Here is a 20,642-nt window from a genome sequence, read left to right on the forward strand (position 1 = left end):
AATTGTAAGACATTGGTATATTTTTCAAATTCTAGGTCATTTGCACTAAGATCATACCCTGTGTGCAACTTCAGCAATGCCGTTTAGAATGGCCTGTGCCAACCCCAGTCTCCTGCCCTTTAATGCCCTCTGTGTATGAGAAGAGAAGCTACACCTCATCTTTCCTTGTGTCGCCTCCGCAGTCTCATCCCTAATCTCCTGTAGGCAACTGCTAGAGCAAACACTCTCATACATCTCCCAAGAACAAGCAGTAATTTTGGAGGACAATGTAATCTCAATCCTAATTTAGAAAGAAACAGTTTCCTAAAGTGAACTATCTGCAGAAAGACAGCTCTACCCAAAGAAAGCATCCTTTACAGGATTATGGGGAGAAGTTTAGCCTCTTGCAGCCTCCCCACTCCCACTGGTCCCTTCTACAATAGAGGCTTTGCTCTGTCCAGACTTAATCAGAGCCTTACTGTGCAGGACAGTCGGCCTCACGGTGAACGCAAGTAACCACTTCTGCAACATAAAGGTTTTCTCCCAAGGTCTTAAAAGTCCTAGGAACAGCTCTCAGTCCAGGTTAAGCTCAAAGTACCATGAGCTTTTCTTCCTCTGACAGGTCTGCCCAAGAGGCTTCCAGGCTGGCTGACAAGGTGGGCAAGTCTGTCTGAGAAGGAAGCAGCTCTGTGTCTCCATGGCCCTGTAGAACCCAGGCCAGGGCTCATGCCTTTTCTCTGCTGTATATATATATGTATATAATATCACTAATACATATATAATTATACTCATAGGGTAGCTATGAGTCAGAAAAGACTCAACGGCAACGGGTATATGTATAATTATATATGTACTAGTGATATAATATGTATTATCTATAATTTATATATTATAGCATATATAAGATATATTATATATCTAGAAATATATATACCAAAAACCAAACCCATTGCCGTCGAGTCAATTCTGACTCCTAGTGACCCTATAGGACAGAGTAGAACTGCCCCATAGGGTTTCCAAGCAGCACAGCTAGTGAATTCAAGCTGCCGACCTTTTGGTTAGCAGCCTGAACTCTTAACCACTGTGCCACCAGAGCCCCAGTTATATATATATTAGAGATTAATTCTATATATATTAGAGATAAAATATGTAGTATATGTAATGTAGTTTATTTAATATATTTATATATCTAGAAATATATGTAGTTATATTTTTTATATAGTTGTTAGGTGCTGACGAGTTGGTTCCAACTCATAGCAGCCGCATGCACAACAGAACAAAACCCTGCCTGGTCCAGCGCCATCCTCGCAGTCATTGCTATGTTTGAGCCCATTGTTGCAGCCACTGTGTCAATCCATCTCATTGAGGGTCTTCCTCTTTTCCTCTGACCCTCCACCAAGCATGATGCCCTTCTCCAAAGTATGTGAGACGAAGTCTCACCATCCTTATTACTAAGGAGCATTCTGGCTGTACTTCTACCAAGGCAAACTTGTTTGTTCTTCCAGCAGTCCATGATATATTCAATATTTTTCACCAACACCATAATTCAAAGGCATTAATTCTTCTTCGGTCTTCCTTATTCATTATCCAGCTTTCTCATGCATATGAGGTGATTGAAAATACGATGGCTTGGGTCAGGCACACCTTAGTCCTTAAAGCCACATCTGTGCTTTTTAACACTTTAAAGAGGTCTTTTGCAACAGATTTGCCCAGGGCAATATGTTATTTGATTTCTTGACTGCTGCTTCCATGGGCATTGACTGTGAATCCAGGTAAAATGAAATCCTTTACAACTTCAATCTTTTCTCCGTTTATCATGATGCTACTTATTGGTCCAGTTGTGAGGATTGCTGTTTTCTTGATGTTGAGGTGTAATCCATACTGAAGGCTGTGGTCTTTGATCTTCACCAGTAAGTGCTTTAAGTCCTCTTGCTTTCAGCAAGCAAGGTTGTGTCATCTGCATATCGCAGGTTGTTAATGAGTCTTCCTCCAAACCTGATGCCACATTCTTCTTCATTTAGTACAGCTTCTCGGATTATTTGCTCAGCATACAGATTGAATAAGTATGGTGAAAGGATATAACCCTGACACACGTCTTCCCTGATTTTGAACCATGCAGTATCCCCTCGTTCTGTTAGAACGACTGCCTCTTAGTCTGTGTACAGGTTCCACATGAGCACAATTAAGTGTTCTGGAATTCCCGTTCTTCCAAATGTTATCCATAAATTGTTATGATCCACACAGTCGAAAGCCTTTGCGTAGTCAATAAAACACAGTAAACATCTTTCTGGTATTTCCTACTTTCAACCAAGATCCGTCTGACATCAGCAGTGATATCCCTCATTCCACGTCCTCTTCTGAATCCGCCTTGAATTTCTGGCAGTTCTCTGTCGATGTACTTCTGCAACTGTTTTTGAATGATATTTGACAAAATTTTACTTGAGTGTGATACTACTGATATTGTTCAATAATTTCCACATTCTTTTGGATCACCTTTCTTTGGAATGGGCACAAATATGGATCTTTTCCAGTCAACTGGCCTTGTACCTGTCTTCCAAATTTCTTGGCATAGACGAGTTCTACCTCCTGAAATGATTGAAAGTTGACGAGTTCTTTTTGGTATAGTGACTCTGTATTCCTTTCATCTTCTTTTGATGCTTCCTACGTCCTTCAATATTTTGCACATAGAATCCTTCAATATTGCAATTCGAGGCTTAAATTTTCTCTTCAGTTCTTTTATATGTTATGTATTTTAAATTATATATATAGTTAAATATTATATATACAGTATACTGTATATATATATATGTGTGTGTGTGTGTGTGGTACTAATCCCTGGAGAAGGACATCATGCTTAGTAAAGTAGAAGGTCGTGGAAGAAGTGGAAGACCCTCAACAAGATAGACCGATCCAGTGGCTGCAACAGTTGGCTCAAACATACCTACTATTGTGAGGATGCCAAACGATTGGGCAACGTTTCGTTCTGCTATACCTGGGTCACTATGAGTCGGAACCAACTCTATGGCACCTAACAACATATTAACAATAAAAGTAATGCATGCTGGCAAGAGGCTAAAACAAGTAAAAATTCCCTTCTCACCCTTATTTCTCATTTCCCAAGGACAGTGTGAACATTTCCAAAGCTTTCATACAAACATATACAAATGTATATGTGTAGTGTTTTGCTATGCTTTTTTACAAATGTTTACTTTCTCATGCAACCTCTCCGTTCAGTGGAGAAGTGTTGGCTATCTAGGACATTTCCCTTTTTTTTCTTTTACTGTTACAAATGATGCTGCACTGAATATCCTTATGCACTGCATTCTTGCACATTTGTGAGTGTTATTGGAGCCCTGGTGGTGCAGTGGTTAAAAGTTCGGCTGCTAACCGAAAGGTCAGCAGTTCGAATCCATCATCTGCTCCTTGGAAACCCTATGGGGCAGTTCTACTCCGTCTATAGCATTGCTATGAGTGAACTGGAATCGAATGGATGGCAGTGGGTTTTTTGGGGGGGTTATTGATAGGAAACCCTGGTGGCATAGTGGTTAAGTGCTACAGCTGCTAACCAAAAGGTCAGCAGTTCGAATCCACCAGGCACTCCTTGGATACTCTACAGGGCAATTATACTCTGTCCTGTAGGGTCGCTATGAGTCAGAATTAACTTGACAGCAATGGGTTTATTGCAGGATAGGAGTCCCTGGGTGATGCAAACAGTTAATGAATGGCTGCTGACTGAAAGGTTGGAGGTTCAAGTCCACCCAGAGGCACCTCTGAAGAAAGGCCTGGCAATCTGCTCCTGAAAAGTCAGCCATTGAAAACCCCATGGAGCACAGTTCTACTCTGACGCACATGGGGTCGCCATGAGTCAGAGTCAACTTGATGACAACTAGTCCTGATACTGGTATTGCAAGATGGAAGTGGGATTGTTTGGTCAAAGATTATGTACATTTAAAATTTTGATAAACCAAAAGAAAAAACCCAAACCCACTGCCGTCAAATCGATTCATTCTACGACTCTATAGGACAGAGTAGAATGCCCCATAGGATTTCTAAGAAGCACCTGGTGGACTCGAACTGTCAACCTTTTGGTTAGCAGCTGTAGCTCTTAACCACTATGCCACCAGGGTTTAAAAATTTTTATAGGTACAGTCAAATTTCTTTCCTGAAAGACTATACTAATTTACCTGCCTATACCTGTTAGCTTTAAAGAAAGGTATGAACCTATTCTTTCAAGTTTAGGGCAAACATCCCAACCTGTCCTTATGTAATCACAAAATATTCTTGTGCTTTCTATGAGCAAATCCAAATAGCCTTTGGTACTTTATTAAAATATTTGATAAATCTCAATTAAGTTCATAAAAATCACCTCATTTTAATAACTATTGTTTGCTTATAGTATTAAGCAAATTTAGTGGACAAAAATGTAATTTTATATTTCTGCAAATGATACATTTCAGAATTTCTCCTCTAAGGTGCCAGGACTCACAAAGTTAAACTTGTATATATTTGTATTTTTTTACTTTCAAGATTATGAGAATATATTTTTAAATACCGAGTCTCTTTCAAAGGAAACTTTTGCCGCGTCCTCCCCACTCTCCTCCTTTTTGGATTTTTAACAATTTGAAAAATAGCAAATTGCTTAGAAAGATCAAATCCTTTAAGGCATTTATTCTAATATGCCTAGAAGAAATAATCTGCCCCAAACTCCAGTCTCAATCATTTAAGCCATTTGGTTTGTGTATTTCAGCCTAGGCAATCAATTTCACAGTTCCAGCTCAAATAGAAAGATTTCATCAAATAAGGCAAAATGTTTTCACGGTACACACATTTGAAAATGAACCCTTAGCAGTCAGAGCAGGCTAGCAAGTATCCTGGCAGGGGGCGTTCAGTTAGTTACAGGCGAGGTCAGGCCATATACCTCACATTTGCAGATCTGTTTACTTATCAGAAAAATAACAGGCCAGTATTTGAGCAGAGCCAGGTCTCCCTTCCTTTCAAGTCTCCCTTTGCGGCGCCGGAGGACGGTCTTTTGTGTTCCCATCCCTTCTCCAGGCGTGTCTGTTGTGCGCGGAGAGGCAGATCCGCAAGGGAGCGGCCGCGAGGGGCGGGCTGGCCGGCCTCTTAGGGAGTTGGAATTGGTAAATGCTCTGTAATTCTGCGACTATTGATTTGCCTCACTGAGGATTCCAGTGGCAAAGTGACCCTCCCTCCTGCCTGTCCCCTCCCTTCCTCACTCCCTCCCCTCCTCCCGCAGCAGGATCCTAACGCTGGCGACCTGGGTCTCCTCCTCCGCCTTTTCTTCCTCTGGCTCCTGAATTCCCGAAGTTATTAGGAGAAATAAGGTAGCCGAGGGGGCCACATGGAAGTTGTGACAGCTCCCAGCGGCGCGCCCCTTTCGCGCGTGCCTTCCCCTCGGTTTAGGAATTACCCGCTGACACGTTGAATACCGGAGTCCCCTTTCCAGCCAGCCTGCCGGGATGGGCCATTGCTGCTGCAAGCCTTATAACTGCCTTCAGTGCCTGGACAAGACGGTACTTTGCCTTCTGTCTCCCTCTTCTCCGCCCCCCCTCCTGACCCTCTTTGAAAGGGCAGCCAGAAAGCCTGGAGCCGGCACCCCATCCTTCCTTTTCCTTAGCATGCCTGTGCGCTTTGTTGGTGAGAAGGAGGCTCCCTTCCTCGCTTCCAATGCGCTGAATTGTGAGTGGTGCTCATAGAAGCATTTGCTCTCACATACTCTGCAGTGCCTTACATAATTCTCTATTCCTGCAGGCTCAGATGTAACTGTTGCATTTTCCTGAAATAGTGGGGCTCTGCGAAAACATCTTGAAAATCCAACCTACCAAATCCTTGAAAGATTTTTAATGCATTTTAATGGCCTTGCGAAAACCTAAGATGGTCCGGTGGGGGAATTTAGATTAGCTAGATGAATTTCTGTCTGCCAAGGGCAAACTTTGAAAGTTTACCACTATTTTTTTGAAACAGCATCCATTCTTGTCATTTATATTCATAAGGCCTTGAAAGAAAGCTTCGCTATTTTCTCTGTACTTTCTTGTATCACATAGGTGGGGGATAGCGTAGAAATGAAAACTTACTGAGCCAAGAGAGTGTCTGAGGGTGTGTTTCAATCTTCCTGGGAGGAAAATTCACAGCCAGGGAACTGAAAATAGACAGTGAGAGCGAGAATTGTGTGACGATTCCAACACAAAGCTTTTCTTTGCTCTTGACATTTGCCTAGTCTGTGAGCTGGTATAGGGCAGGTATTGGGACAGGCTTTCAATTTCACTACTAGAAATATGTTGGCAAGAACTCACGTCTGTCTCAAAGATGTATGAAATGGGATTTAATAAGAAGTTGAAATTGCCTCCTTTCTACCCATATGGGCATCAGCTATCTGGATAGCTTGAGGTAGAGTGTGTGACTAGGTGATGGAAGTGATATGACTTCATATAAAACTCATTACTAGGCAGTCACTTGGGAACATCTTCGTTATCAGTTCTTCATATGAACTTTGACCTGAAGTAGGGTTACCTATCACCTAGGGTAATTAAACTGGTACCTTAGAAGTCACTTAGTACTTTTCTTTCACTAGAAATAACAATTTCAATGAGTTTGACTTTTGCTACCATGAGTACAAACTAAAATACTTATATACACATTTATGTGCTTTTAACAAATAGAAAATATTTGCTCTCGCTTGTCTCCAAGTCCAACATTGCCATGATTAACAGGCCCTTTTCCAAGAATGGAGCCCTGGTAGCACAGTGGTTAAGAGCACAAGCTGCTAACCAAAAGGTTGGCAGTTCAAGTCCACCCAGCCCTTCCTTGGAAACCCTATCGGGCCCTTTTACCCCGTCCTGTAGGGTTGCTATGAGTCAGCAGCGGGTTTTGCTTTTTGGTTTTCCAAGAACAGTGGTCACAAAAAATGTGCTGAAGGAAACTTTGTAACAATGATTATAATAAGAAGGAAGGATTTGCCCCATGTACAACAATATTAGGGGCCCTGGTGGCTCTCAGTGGTTAAGAGCTAGGCTGCTAACCAAAAGATCAAAGGTTCGAACCCACCAGCCGCTTTGCGGAAGAAAGATGTGAGAGTTTGCTTCCATAAAGATTTACAGCCTAGAAAACCCAATGGAGCAGTTCTGCTCTGTCACATGGGGTTGCTATGAGTCAAAATAGACTCGACAACAGTGGGTCAGCGGGGTTACAACAATATTATCAAGTTCATATTCATAGACCCTGGTACAAAAGTTTTAGAAATAGAGACTGTATGTAATATGGCAGGCCTTTTTTGTTTGACAAAATATATTTTAAAGTAAATCTTTCTTACTTTTTGTTACAAATAAGGTTGATGAAAATAGGAATTATCCCTGTGTGGCTCTTTAATTCAGAGATTTGGAGAGATAATTAAACGCTATTTCATCTCTTTAGCAATGTGATTGTATCTTTCAAATGTTTTGGCTTCGAAACTTCGAACTGGATACGAATTACTACTTACTGATGAAAACTTAAATATTTATACTGCATTGATCAACTTTTTCAAAATGTTCACAATCCCAGTTCTTGATATTTTCGTTGCTATATTTTAGAATAGCATTTCCATTGGCAGTTTTGTAGCTATATCTTCATAGATATTGTTTTTAGGAATTGAGGGCTTTTTAAAAAAAATTTAAAAGTCATTAATTAAAATTTTAAAAGTCATTGTTTTATTTAGTTGTTCACTTTTCAGCATAACTTCCCAGGCAGTATGATAAAATCATTTGTTTATTCAGTAGTTACTTATTGAGCGAGACTTTGTATACTAGGAGTATTATGGGTTTCCACTCCAAGCTCAAACTCTAGAAAGCAGCATATGCTTAAATCCAATAGTAAAAATTTTCTGTCTCTTAATCAACTCTAACAACCCCAGTATCAACAAGGTTAGGGAGAGGCTTGATAAAAATTGTTGATAACGTCATTCCTGGTCAATTTAGCCTAGCCCAATAAACCTTAAAAAATAAAACATAGCCCCCAGAACTTATGAGGTTCGACGACTTGCTAACTATATGATAGTTACAAAATAGAAAACTTTAAATACTTCAAAAAAAAATGTTTTTAAGTAGTTTAAACAGCTAGAGATATTCTGAAGAAGTGTTTGGGAAATTAAAAATACTTTTTAAGTAATCAGTTTTGGAGGTGTGGCTAGAAACACAAATCTGAAGCTGCTCCCTTAACCTGATGTAATTTATTAGGGAAAACTATAGAAGCTACCTAGAGTATAAAATGAATAAAAATTTGTTCAGTGAACAAATGGTTTTTAAAAGCTGACTGCTCTGAAGTATTTTCAACTTATAAAAACCTATTATTGACAATTTTACTGCTGGTTTACTCTGTGCTTGGTTATTTTGGAGACTATCAGAGAATTCTTCAAAGACACATAGCCTGCCCTAATAGAGTTGACCAGTTATTGGTTTGGTTATATTTCCATTTTTTCCAGAAAATTACAAGTGGGTAGACAACAGTAACATCCATAGGACAATTAGACATTGGCCCAAGACTGGAGTATAATTAAGGAAAAGTTACGTGAGACTGATCATACCTGTTTCTGGAATATAGCGAAAGGGGAAATCAGCGCCGGAATTATGGGCAAGGCTTCTTGGAAAAGAGTGGAACTTGAATCGCACTTTGAGCAATGGAGTGGAATTTTAGTAAATTAAAGAGGAAAAGGAATGTGATTACAAGTACAGAGCGCATCAATAAAGATGTTAGCCCATTTGACGAAAGATGAGAGGGAAAAGTCTCAGCAGATGGAAAACCCTTGACTTGGGTTAATAACAAGTAGGGAGTGTTTTGGGGGTTTTGAGCAGAGAGGCAGTCTAGAAAGGTGTGGCCCAGGAAGGCCATTGGGACCCCCAGATGGATCCCGAAGGATCTGTCCACCTGTGGACTCAGCGTGGCCCAGGATCAAGCCATCAGCCCTACACCTACAGAAATCCCTTATCCTTAACCTTCCAGAAGTGCTCCTTCTTAGGAATGTTGACTTGCAAAGGAGAAGGCCAACTTGTTTTCTTGGATTTTTTTTTTGAACAATAAAAGAATAAAACTGACAAGCAAATGAACAATAACGAGCCTGATAAACATGCTGTTTCTTTTTAGAGTCAAAAGTCTAGCTTCTTAAGAAGCCAGATTATCACCAGGAGCCTTGATATAAATGAGGTCTGAGCCAGAGGGTTGTGTTAGGTGTCCCTGTCCTGTCTCTCCTCGCACTTGAAATGCACTTGGGAAGGCTGAGTGATTGTTTCTGTGGCCTGGGGACGGCCTTTGCTGAGCTTCCTTTGCTGACCTACTCCCCCTGTACGGGACATGTTCTTTCTTGTACTGAGTTAATAGATTCAGCCAGTCTGCAGTCAAGTCTAGCTGGTTTAGGTACTTTCCTGTCCCTTTAGGGATGACTTTGCATGTCTCTGCTCTAACCTTTTATAGGTTGATTATATTCTCAGAGGCTAATCTTATTTACCTTTTTTCCCTGAATTCCTGGTAGGGGTGCGAGTTGGGAGAGGGCACGGTGTTCTTCCTCCTGCACAAGCCTGTGTGCTGTTGTTAGCTGCCATGGAGCCAGCGCCCCGACTCATGGAGGCCCCATGCACGAGGGAAAGGAATGCTGCCAGGTTCTGTTCCATCCCCATGATCAGACCGTTGTGATCCAAAGGACTTTCACTGGCTGATTTTTCAGAAGTATTTTGCCAGGCCTTTCTTCCTAGTCTGTCTTAGTCTGGGTGCTCCCGCTGAAACCTGTTCAGCATCATAGCAACATCAAGCCTCCCCGACAGACAGGTGGTGGCCGTGCATGAGGTGCATGGCCAAGAATCTAACCTCGGTCTCTCCTTATAGAAGGTGAGAATTCTACCTCTGAAGCACCACTGCCCCATGTCTGGGTGGTCTGACAGTAATAAGTTTGGGAAAGCAATTAAAGGAAGGTAGTATCCAGAAATATCAAGAAACTTCCAAATTGATACATGAATGGATCCAAAATCTTGATACTGGCTAATTTTCCATTCTCATGTACTTACTCTGAGATCCAGAATTTCCCGACATGACTTCTTGGGATTAGCATTCCTTCTGCTTTCCAGTGTAATACACACATGATCTGATATACCTCCAGCCCCTTAGGTAAACCAGACGCTTCTTTAGCCAGTGTCTCTCCTTAGTATGTGCGAAGACCGAGGCTGGAAGTAGGAACTTTTAAGTTCAGTCTTTCTGAGTCTTTCAGAACTCGATATGGCTTTGCTCGTTTTTCACACAAGTAGACACTGAAGAATGTTAAATGTGAGAGAGACTTCGTCTTTGACCAGTTTTATTCAATTCCATTTCAGAGTAGAAAAGCATATCATTACACCAAAACAATGGCCTTATTATTAGTTATATGTGAAAAAAATAATACTGGTGAAGTCAAGATGTGATATCAGTACTGCCTTCAAGCCATAATAACAGAAATGAAAAACCAAAGGTCAGTCAAGTCCCTCGAGATTCTTCCACGGAGCCATATTATGAATCTGGCAAGTCTTCATAATATTAACATTGAAAATGAACGGGATGTTCACGGAAGGTGAAAGGAAAACAACTGGGAAGATTTATGTATTCTGGTGATGTCACCTTGTGGCCAGTTCATTTTGAAATACGAAAGAGAATGTTTCCCTATTACGACTGTTAGGAATTAATCAAAACTCAGAGAAATTACAACATAAGGTCTATTCCGAGCAGTTATTCTGTACGCATAGAGGGAGATCATTCTGATTTCAGAAAAAAAGCTAGTGACAATGAGGCTTATAAAGAGAAGAAGAGGAAGAAGAATAGAAAATCAACCATTGGCTAATCTTACTGTGGTTGACTGAATCCTGCCTTCCTCCCTTTACTGAGGTCACTAATATCTAGCTACTTCTGGCCTAGCTGCTGATCATCTGGCCTCCATACATCTGCAGCTGTGAAACTTTGTGAGATTGAAATTAGGAGACCCGAGAGTCTTTTTCAGGAGCCGTGGTGGTGCAGTGGTTAAGCGCTCAACTGCCAACCACAAGGTTGGTGGTTTGAACCTGACTGCTCCATGGCTTTCTGTAAAGATTTACAGCCTTGGAAACCCTTTGTGGCAGTTCTGCTCTACCCTATAGGGTCTCTATGAGTCGGAATCGACTTGACAGGTTTGGATTTGGAGTGTCTTTTTCATTAAATCAGGAGGTAATGGTTTGTTGACTAACCTTTTCTAGCAGGATAATACAAATTTAGATTGTTGTAGAGCAGTTCCTGGCAGACGTTTCCTGTTTGGGTCCGGTTCTTTATGGTTAATAATATTTGGTTTTATGGTGAAGAAAAACCTTAAAAATCAAAGTAAGATGCCTGTTATTAATTTTCTTCTTCAACACGACGAAATTCTACCATGTTAAATTAAACCCTAATCTGAATTTCCAGAGCCCTGGCTAGAAACAATTTTGTTTCTGGGAAGAATGAAAACTTCCTTTTTGTAATTTAGTGTATATGTATGCTACATCTGAATTTTTTACAATAAAAAAGACCCTGAGGTTTCCTCAGATACCAGAATTCTATAGATCTCTGATTTAATTCCCTGCTGTGGTTCTTTTTCTTTAGCTTGGGAAAAAAATGACCCAGTTCACGTGGTTGAAATTCCCTTATCATCACTGATTTCAGAGCAGGCCGAAAATACAGGAGAGATTACTTGGGAGTCTTTGAGCTTACCTATATGTGGTTTTCATTTGTTGTTGTTAGATGCCATCGAGTTAATTCCAACTCATAGCAACCCCATGTGACAGAGTAGAACTGCCCCCCAGGATTGTCTGGGCTGTAATCTTTACAGGAGCAGATCGCCAGGTCTTTCTCCCTCGGAGCTGCTAGGTGGTTTCGAACCGCCAAGCTTTTGGTTAGCAGCCAAGCGCTTAACCATTGCGCCACCAGGGCTCCTTATTTTTATTTACAAATAGGATCGTTATGAGTCAAAATCGACTCGACCACAGCGGTTTTGGGTTTATATATGTATGCCTTTCCTTTTAACAAAAATACTGGGTGGAGAGAGGGGAGCTAATAAAAGCACTCAGAACTGTAGTGAACTGTTGACATTGGTGTCAGTCCACCCGGTAGCCCACCAAGAGTTCTTGCAGGGAGGATCATGCACCAGGGGCAGAAACTTGGAGAGGAAAAGAGAAGGTCCCATCTGGTGGAGGTGACAGAGGTCTCCAGAAATAGCCCTGGGTGCTTTTTTGTGTCACGAGTTCTCCCAGCCTATGCCTGAAGGCTCCCTTCATCCCCCTCCTGCTTATTCATGTCTCAGCTGATTTATATTACATTATGTTTTGTAATTGCATCTTCACTGGAATGACTTTCTTGGAGGCTCTTAAGCTGCCTGAAGGCAGAAATGTCCCCAAGTGCCTGGCACGAAGTCCCTCTGACATACAGTAGGCACTCAGTAAATATGTGTTAGATTCAAAACAAAACAAAAAAATACTTGCAGCAACCCCATGTGTGTCAGAGTTGAACTGCGCTCCATGAGGTTTTTGATTTTCTGGAAGTAGATCACCTGGCCTTTCTTCTGAGGCACCTCTGGGTGGACACAAACCTCTAACCTTTTGGTTAGTAGCCAAACGCATTAACTGTTTTCACCACCCAGAGATTCCAAACCAGTTGCCAACGAGTTGATTCTGATTCCCCCCATGTGTGTCAGAATAAAACCGTGCTCCACAGGGTTCTAAATGTCTGATTTCCCAGAAGTAGATCACCAGCCTTTTCTTCCGAGGTGCCTCTGGGTAGACTTGAACCTCCAACCTTTTCTGTTAGCTGCTGAGCACATTAGCTGTTTGCACCACCCAGGGACTCCTGGGTTTGGATTAGTTGGAATGAAAGCATCTTACCTTCACCCAACATTCAGTTTTAAGGATTACCAAGCTATTCTGCTGTCTTCTTGTTCAAGCAGGGGTCACGTGGCTGATGCCTGGCCATGTGGGTGATGCTAACAAGGAGAGGCATTTTCACTTCCTGTTACCACCAGGTTCACATGGGGAACATCAACCACCTGAACAGATAACTCACACTGACCACTCAGGTTAAATAATAGAGTGTGTCACGCTGGCTTGTTGTTTGGCCACACATCCAATTGCTTGAAGTTAACGGCATGATTAGCAGGGTTTACTCTTTGCCAGGCTTCTGTAGCTGAGAAAGATGCAAGGCAGCATTCCCTAACAGTTTTGGAGACGCCTTAGGCTTGAGAAGGAGTCCTGGTGGTACAATGGTTAAGCACTTGGCTGCTAACCAAAAAGTCAAGAATTTGAACCCACCAGCCACTCTTTGGAAGAAAGATGTGGTAGTCTGCTTCCATAAAGATTACAAAAAGCAAGACCATTGACGCTGAGTCAATTCCATAGCGACCCTATAGAACAGAGTAGAATTGCTCCAAAGGGTTTCCAAGGCTGTAATCTTTACGGAAGCAGACTGCCACATCTTTCTCCTGTGAAGCAGCTGGTGGGTTCGAACTGCTAACCTTTTGGTTAATAGCCAAGCGCTTAACCACTGCGCCACCAGGCCTCCTTCCATAAAGATTGCAGCCTAGGAAACCCTATGGGACAGTTCTCCTCTGTTCAATAGGGTCAGTATGAGTCAGAATCGACTTGATGGCAACGGGTTTGGTTGTGTTTTTGTTTTTGGAATTGAGAGAAAAACAGTTGTCATCAGTCAACTCCAACTCACTGTGACCCCATGTGTGTCAGAGTCCGGCTGTGCTCCATAGGATTTTCAAAGGCTGATCTTTCGGAAGTAGATCACCAGGCCTTTCTTCCGATGAGCCTCTGGCTGGACTCACGCTGCCAACCATAGAACTGAGAGCCATGCAGGCTGCACGGTAACTGACTTGTGTGGTCGGGGCCAGACGTGGAGGCGGTGAGGTGCATGTTTCATGCGAATAGCTCATCCTGGATTCCATCTGTGAATGCGCTGAAGAGGAGAAGAGAGAACTCTGAGAGAAAGGAGAGGTGCACGGCCAAGTAAAAGAAGTAGCTAAAAAGACGCAGCTGCTGCGTGGGGCTTGGATGAGCGTTCCAAAGTGTCCATTTCCAGTTAAGCCTGTCGTAGGGTAAACAGGCATTGTAGAAGCATGGCCTTCTTAGGCTGTGAGATTTCTGGATTGTGACACTAGGACTGTGTAGAAGGTTAGTACTGACTTCTATTTTTAGCCCTTTTGAGTGAAAGCAGGCGCTCAAGTGTGCTTGGCACCAGTTAGGAATTTTCCACTCATCCGCCATTTAGGGAAACACTGATCTAACCGTGGGCCATCAGAGGAGGCTGTGCTCGTGTCCCGGTCATTCCACGGCGTCATCACTCTGCATCTGGCTGAGTGGGGGAGTAAGGGGAACGGTGACACGAGGTGCTTTCAGAGGGAACCTTCAGATGGCTTTACTCCTGGGCATTCGACAGAGCCTAACGTCTTGCATGGTGGCTGCCGGGTTCCATAAGACCACGATGGAAAGAGCGGTACCTTGTTGAGGGCAAGGAGGAGCGGGTGGAAGTTTCTTCTAAGCTCACCTCTTGCCTAAGCACAGCATCCCTGCAGTGTCGTGGCCCTGACTCATTTCGCTGCAGGGTTGCACCATGTCATTTGGGTTTGGCTTGCAAGGGAACAAAAAATAACTTGCTTGACGCTGAGAACTCATCAATTAGAAGAGTTGAAATCATTTCAGAAGTAAGCACTTAAGGAAGGAGGTCTGTAGCCAGCCTGCTACACAGGCTGGCTTCAAGGAGCCAGCACTGAGCAGGGCCAGCATCTTCAGCAGGAAGTATTCAGAGGCCAGCAGGAAGGGTCCTCACAGAGGCTGTTAGGGAAAATGAAATTCCTACCCTAGTGCTTGGCTGCTAACGGAAAGGTTGGGAGTTCGAACCCGCCCAGCAGCTCCATCGGAGAAAAGACCTAGAGATCAGCTCCCATGAAGATTACAGCCTAGGAAACCCTATGGGGCATCTAACTCTGTCACATGGGGTCACTATAAGTCAGAATTGACTCAATGACACCTAACGACAACATCAGAAGTTACAGCCCCAGGTAGACTAGGACTAGGAAGAAAGACCTGGCAATCTACTTTTGAAAACCAGCCAGTGAAAATCCTGTGGATCACAATGGTCCCATCCGCAGCTGATGATGGGGATGGCACAGGACCGGGCAGCATTTTGTTCCATTGTGCGTGGGATCGCCATGCGTTGGGGGCTGACTTCACGGCAGGTTAACAACAACAAGTGCTCAGATCAAGTCTCTGAGGATCAGTGCAGTTTGAATCTTGATGCTGTGTTTATATAAGTATGAGTTGTTGCTGTCGTTGGGTGCCATCAACAGCATAGTGACATGCATAGGTAGGAGGGTAGAATCTTGGTATCTCAGTATTCAGGAGCTTGCTACTTAACCATACAGCCCTAGTTTCCTCTGAAGGGAGATAAAACCCAGGCCCCACTTTACGGTCTTTGGAGGAATAAATGCTGAAATGGCCTTACTTAGCCCTGTGCCTGGCATATAGAAAGTGTTTGGTAAGTGTTAGTGTTAACACTGAAGTAGGAATTAGACAGGTTTTACCCAAATTTAGTCATTGCCCTCGACATTTTAGCCATCAAGTTAGTTGTGTCTCTCTGAGCATCGAGTCTTCCTTGGCAAGCCATGTGATGAGTGTCGTTTGGAACTTATTGGTTCTGTAGCCTGGGCTTGAAAAGGGACTGGGATGAGTCTTCTTGATCTCTATCGATGGTTTCTGCTTTCCAAAGTGGAGAAAATACAGGGTCTCTAACCTTATTTGTCTTTCTTTCCACTTCCTCGTCCATCTCTGCTCCCTTCCTATCCCCCCTCTTTTCTTGCTTCTTTTCTCTTATTCTCTCACTTTAGTCCCCTCAATCTTATTTGCGCCTGCTCTAAAGCAAGAGATGGATGGAGAAGGGTTGACCGCGAGGTATCAGAGTTAGCTTTTCATCAAAGCGATTCAAGTCTAAAGGTCTTTCTCTGAAGTCTCCACCATGATCAGCACTGTATCCAGCTGAGGTCTGGCTCTCAAAGGACTTCTTCCCAAAATATCTGACTCTTCCGTGGTGGAAAGTATGGAATAATTTGTTAAGATTTCGGAGATCCGCAGGACACTATACTGTTAACATCCTCCCGTACTGGTTTGGTTTTTTTGGTTTTGTAAATCCTGTCTCTATGATGTTAATGAGGCAGGATTAGAGGCAGTTCCGTTAATCAGGCAGGATTCAGTTTATCTTGAGTCAGTCTCTTTTGCGACATAAAAGAAGCAGCAGAGAGACAGGGGGCCCTCCTACCACCAAGAAAGTAGAGCCAGGAGTAGTGTGTCGATTGGACCCAGGTTCCCTGTGCTGAGATTCTCCTAGACCAAGGGGAAATTGATGACAAGGACCTTCCCCTAGAGCTGACAGAGAGAGAAAGCCTTCCCATAGAGCTGGTGCCCTAAATTCGGACTGCTAATCTCCTAAGCTGTGAGAAAATAAATTTCTGTTTGTTACAGCCACCTACTTGTGGTATTTCTGTTATAGCAGCACTGGATAACTGAGACGGGTCTGATCTTCGTTAGGTCTTAGGTAGCTACGTATACATGGACAAAAGGATTAGTTTAAGAGTACAGCTGGTAAAACAAGTGTTTGCCCCTCAAAGAAATAGGGCATGAGGTTTTTCATGGTCAAAAGTATCATAATAATAATGATAATTAACAAAGTACAATAGTATATGACAATAGATCCATGTGTAGGATGTAGACATTGAAAGAAGTATTATAGGATTATAGGCAAGAGTGTAATATAGAGAAAAAAAAACCACAACCATGGGTATTATTATTATATTGCAAACTTTGCAATTTCAATGTGATGCAAATGAATGAGTCAGACTTGGCTTTGTACGTTTTTTTATATGTGCTTATGTAATGAGAAAACTGTCTCCTTAAAGGCTAGACTTATAAATATTTGCTTTACATGATTCATTAATTAAACATGTGAAAGTGCTAATCTAGCATAAAACTAGGGGACTCTCGGTATCCGATTTGTTTTGTTTTGTTTTGTTTTTTCAGAATGAAAGTGCCCTTGTGAAAGAAAAAGAGCTGTCAATCGAACTTGCAAACATCAGGGATGAAGTTGGTAAGTGGGGCATTGGGGATGAGGAGCATAAAGTCTTTTCCTGATTGTTATGAATGTGTCCCAAAAGCCACTATGTCTCGTGTAAGAAGCCTGGGCAAACCTGCCAAGACAGTGCAGCACAGTGGTGGATTCTGGTAGCCTTGCAGGAAGCCATAATTTTTCTCTGTTGTTATAAAGAAGGAATCCTGGTTGCACAGTGGTTAAGCGCTCTGCTGCTAACTGAAAGGTTTGCAGTTCAAACCCACCATTGGCTCCATGGGAGAAAGACCTGGTGATCTGCTTCCATAAAGATTACAGCCTACAAAATACTATGGGATGGTTCTGCCCTGTCCTATGGACTCAACAGTAACGGGTTTGGTTTTTGATTGTTATAAAGACAGCCTCCTAACAGTACACAGGGGAACTAATCAGGCATTCACTCTGCTATTCACAGGTGCCAACGAGTATCTCAGTCTATCTAAGTTGGCCATGTCTGCTGTAGACAAGCACCTACCCATTTAGACACACCTGGGCGGGTGGGGTGCAGGCCAGGCATGGCTTGGAGAGAAGCGGGAAGTGTCCCCAGCTTGGGTGGGTAACATGAGGTGCCCTCTATAAGACGCAGGGACTCTAAGGCTCCCTGCCACTATATACCCTGCCAGGAAGTGCTTTGTATACAGAATAAGGTCAAAGACACAAATCAGGTTGGATTAAAAACATTGGGGTTCCCCTGAAGCTGTCTTCAAACCAAACAGTAGTCTAGCTTAACTAGTAAAGAATGTCTCCCTTGAGCATTGTGCTCTTTTAAGATCTATCTGTGGGGGATCAGATGGACAACAGCAACTCCAAAGGTTAAATAGGAAGCTTAGGGGGCAGGGAGTTTATGTTAATGGAGGAGGAACAACTCAGAAAAGGAGGGTGAGAATGGCTGCACAACTCAAAGAACATAACCAATGTTCCTGAGTTGTACATGTAGAAACAGTTAAATTCATGTGTGGTTTGCTGTATATATTCTCAGCAACAAAAAATAAAATAAATTATACAAGAAAAGCATTGGGGTTCCTGTTGAAACCCCTACTCTTTGGAGGATGATATGAGTAAAATCGTATCGTTCAGTTGAACCGTAAGAGGCCTTGCTAACAAAAAGGAGATCCTCCAGATCTGGGGAGTGTCGTAGGAGACTAGTTCTCACTCTGGGCCAGAGACCAGACCAACTATATGCCAGGTTCTAACTTCCTGACCCCATTTTCTCTCTCGAGGATCTGTTATTGCTTCCCCAGGAATTGAAGGCAGCAAAGGTAAAATATATCTAGTCCATTTTTCTTGGCCCACTAGTCTTCTCTTTGGAGTCCCTGGGTGGTGCAAATAGTTAACACGCTCATCTGCTATCTGAAAGGTTGGCGGTTTGACTCCACCCAGAGGCACCTCAGAAGAAAGGCCTGGTGATCTGCTTCTGAAAAATCAGCCATTGAAAATCCTGTGGAGCACAGTGCTACACTGACACACACGGGTTGCCATGAGTTGGAGTCGACTCCAGGGCAACTGGTAACTGCTTTTCTGCTCTTTACCAGCGAGCATTTCTGCTCCATCTAGGTGGGTCCTGGGGGCAGCCCACCATTTGCATGCAGGTGGGCATCCTTTGTGAGCGAAGGGGCTTGAGCAGCCCCACCCATCCTTGCAGGTGGCCAGGCACCTTGTCCTTCAGACCGGCCATGCACGTAGACGCCAAGTCTGAAAGCCAGACTCCGAGCACACGGGCCTCTAGGAGGGGAGAGGCCTGGGTCAAAAAAAAACCATTGCCATCGAATCGATTCTGACCCATAGTGACTATAGGACAGAATGGAACAGCCCCATAGGGTTTCCAAGGCTGTAATCTTTACAGAGGCAGACTGCCACATCTTTCTCCTGCAGAGAAGCTGGTGGGTTCAAATCGCCCATCTTTTGGTTAGCAGCTCAGCGCTTAATCATCATGCCACCATGGCTCCTTGAGGCCTGAGTAGCGATGTCCAAACACAGCTCCTCCTCACCCTTTTTAAATATTTTCTTTTTTTAAAATTATGCGTTCTTCACTGTGATTTTTGAGACCTCTCATCAAATTGAGGTAGGGTAGCAATGATCTCCTCCACCATCTGAGGAGAGTGGATGCCTGTGGAAAGCAATCAATAATAGTTCCTTCTTCCCAGCCTCCCCTATGTGTGAGGGGGAGCAGGAAGACACCGCCACAGCTGCAGGGGCTCCTCCAGCTGGCCGGCTCTGACACAGAGCCACCGTAGATTGAGAGAGGCCTGCCAGGGAAGGGGATGGCAGAGTTTGTGAGGGAGGTTCCTGGGAAGCCCCCAGTCCAGGAGAACAGTGATCAACACCGCTGGAAGGAAGAGCAGCAGCCTGGGAGGGAGAGGCCGAGGCCATCCCGTTTCCCCTCAGACTCCTTTCTTAAGAATTTCATCCTTTCTTTTTTTGTTTGTTTTAATGGACATTGTCTCATTTCTCACACTTGCCACCATCCCTTCCAACCTGTAGTTTATTGGGTCTCAGCCACAAATGGCATCCTCAGTAACAGCCCCAGGGAATGGCCCCATTGCCAGGGTACCCATGATGGAAGCCTCCGTGCCCCCACTTTGGTTCCTTCACCAACGGTGGCCACCTCTTGTGAACTAAATCCCCATTTATGATCTCAAAGACCACATTAACAGTGACACTCACTTTTCCAGGATGCGAACCCTCTAGCGCCCTCACCTATACCAGGGGCATCCCTGCCAAATGCTTGGGGCTGTGTTCAGTCCTCACTAAGTAGGTCATGCCATCCGTTCTCCAGTAGAGCCACTGGTTCCTCATATGACTGGGTTGTCCATCCTGCTTATGCACACATTGAGCATGCGAGCATGCACACACACACACACACACACACACACACATTCAGGGGCCTCTCATTGATGATTCCCTGTGTTCTCTGTGAAAGGGCATTCCTCCCCATTCTCCCCTTGACAGGGACTCTATCTTGTTTTTTTTATTTAAAAAAAAAAAAAGAACTCCTGCTTCCTCAGTTTGCAAAGAAGCTCCCTCCCCAGCCCCACCTACCCGGGGCCCTGCACTTAGTTTGATGTGTTCTAGAACTGCTCCTCCTCCAGTGAAGCTAAGGAAGAACTGGATTGGCCTGTGCTGACCTTCAAGTCAGTTCCCAGGGTAAAGTGGGGGTGGGGACAGCTGGGAGCCCTTGGCCTCACACCTTCTGGAGTCCCATCCTAGCCCAATTTTTAAAGGTAAAGACCCTCCAAAATGACCCCTAGTGGCACTGCAGGGGCAGCTCCTAGACAGAGTGGTGGTTGTTGTTAGTTGCTGTCAAGTCACCTCCAAATCATGACAACCTGACGTACAACAGAATGAAGTGTTGCCCAGGCCTGCATCATCCTCACAGTTGCTGGTGTATCAAATCTAGTGTAGTGGCTACTGTGCCAATCCATCTCACCCAGGGCCACCCCTGCCCTCGCTGGTCTGTACTTCACCAAACATGATGTCTACTGTGCCAATCCATCTCACCC

The 20,642-nt window shown here is 43.6% G+C and overlaps 1 protein-coding gene across 2 annotated transcripts in view; it reads left to right on the top strand.

The window, feature by feature from the left end:
- The window catches only part of MTUS2 (microtubule associated scaffold protein 2), a 503,981-nt gene that overhangs the window by 401,413 nt on the left and 81,926 nt on the right, over positions 1-20,642 (top strand). The window contains exons 1-2 of one of the 2 annotated variants that reach the window (XM_023738508.1): positions 5,264-5,510; positions 17,058-17,124. In XM_023738508.1, the coding sequence (XP_023594276.1) occupies positions 5,457-5,510; positions 17,058-17,124 (121 nt within the window). In that variant the 5' untranslated portion in view covers positions 5,264-5,456. Of the gene's footprint in view, positions 1-5,263; positions 5,511-17,057; positions 17,125-20,642 lie in introns of those variants that run through there. The other variant, XM_004384151.3, reaches the window with a different exon arrangement.

The sequence above is a fragment of the Trichechus manatus genome, unplaced genomic scaffold (assembly GCF_000243295.1).
Source record: "Trichechus manatus latirostris isolate Lorelei unplaced genomic scaffold, TriManLat1.0 scaffold00118, whole genome shotgun sequence".
NCBI classification, from domain to species: Eukaryota; Metazoa; Chordata; class Mammalia; order Sirenia; family Trichechidae; genus Trichechus; species Trichechus manatus.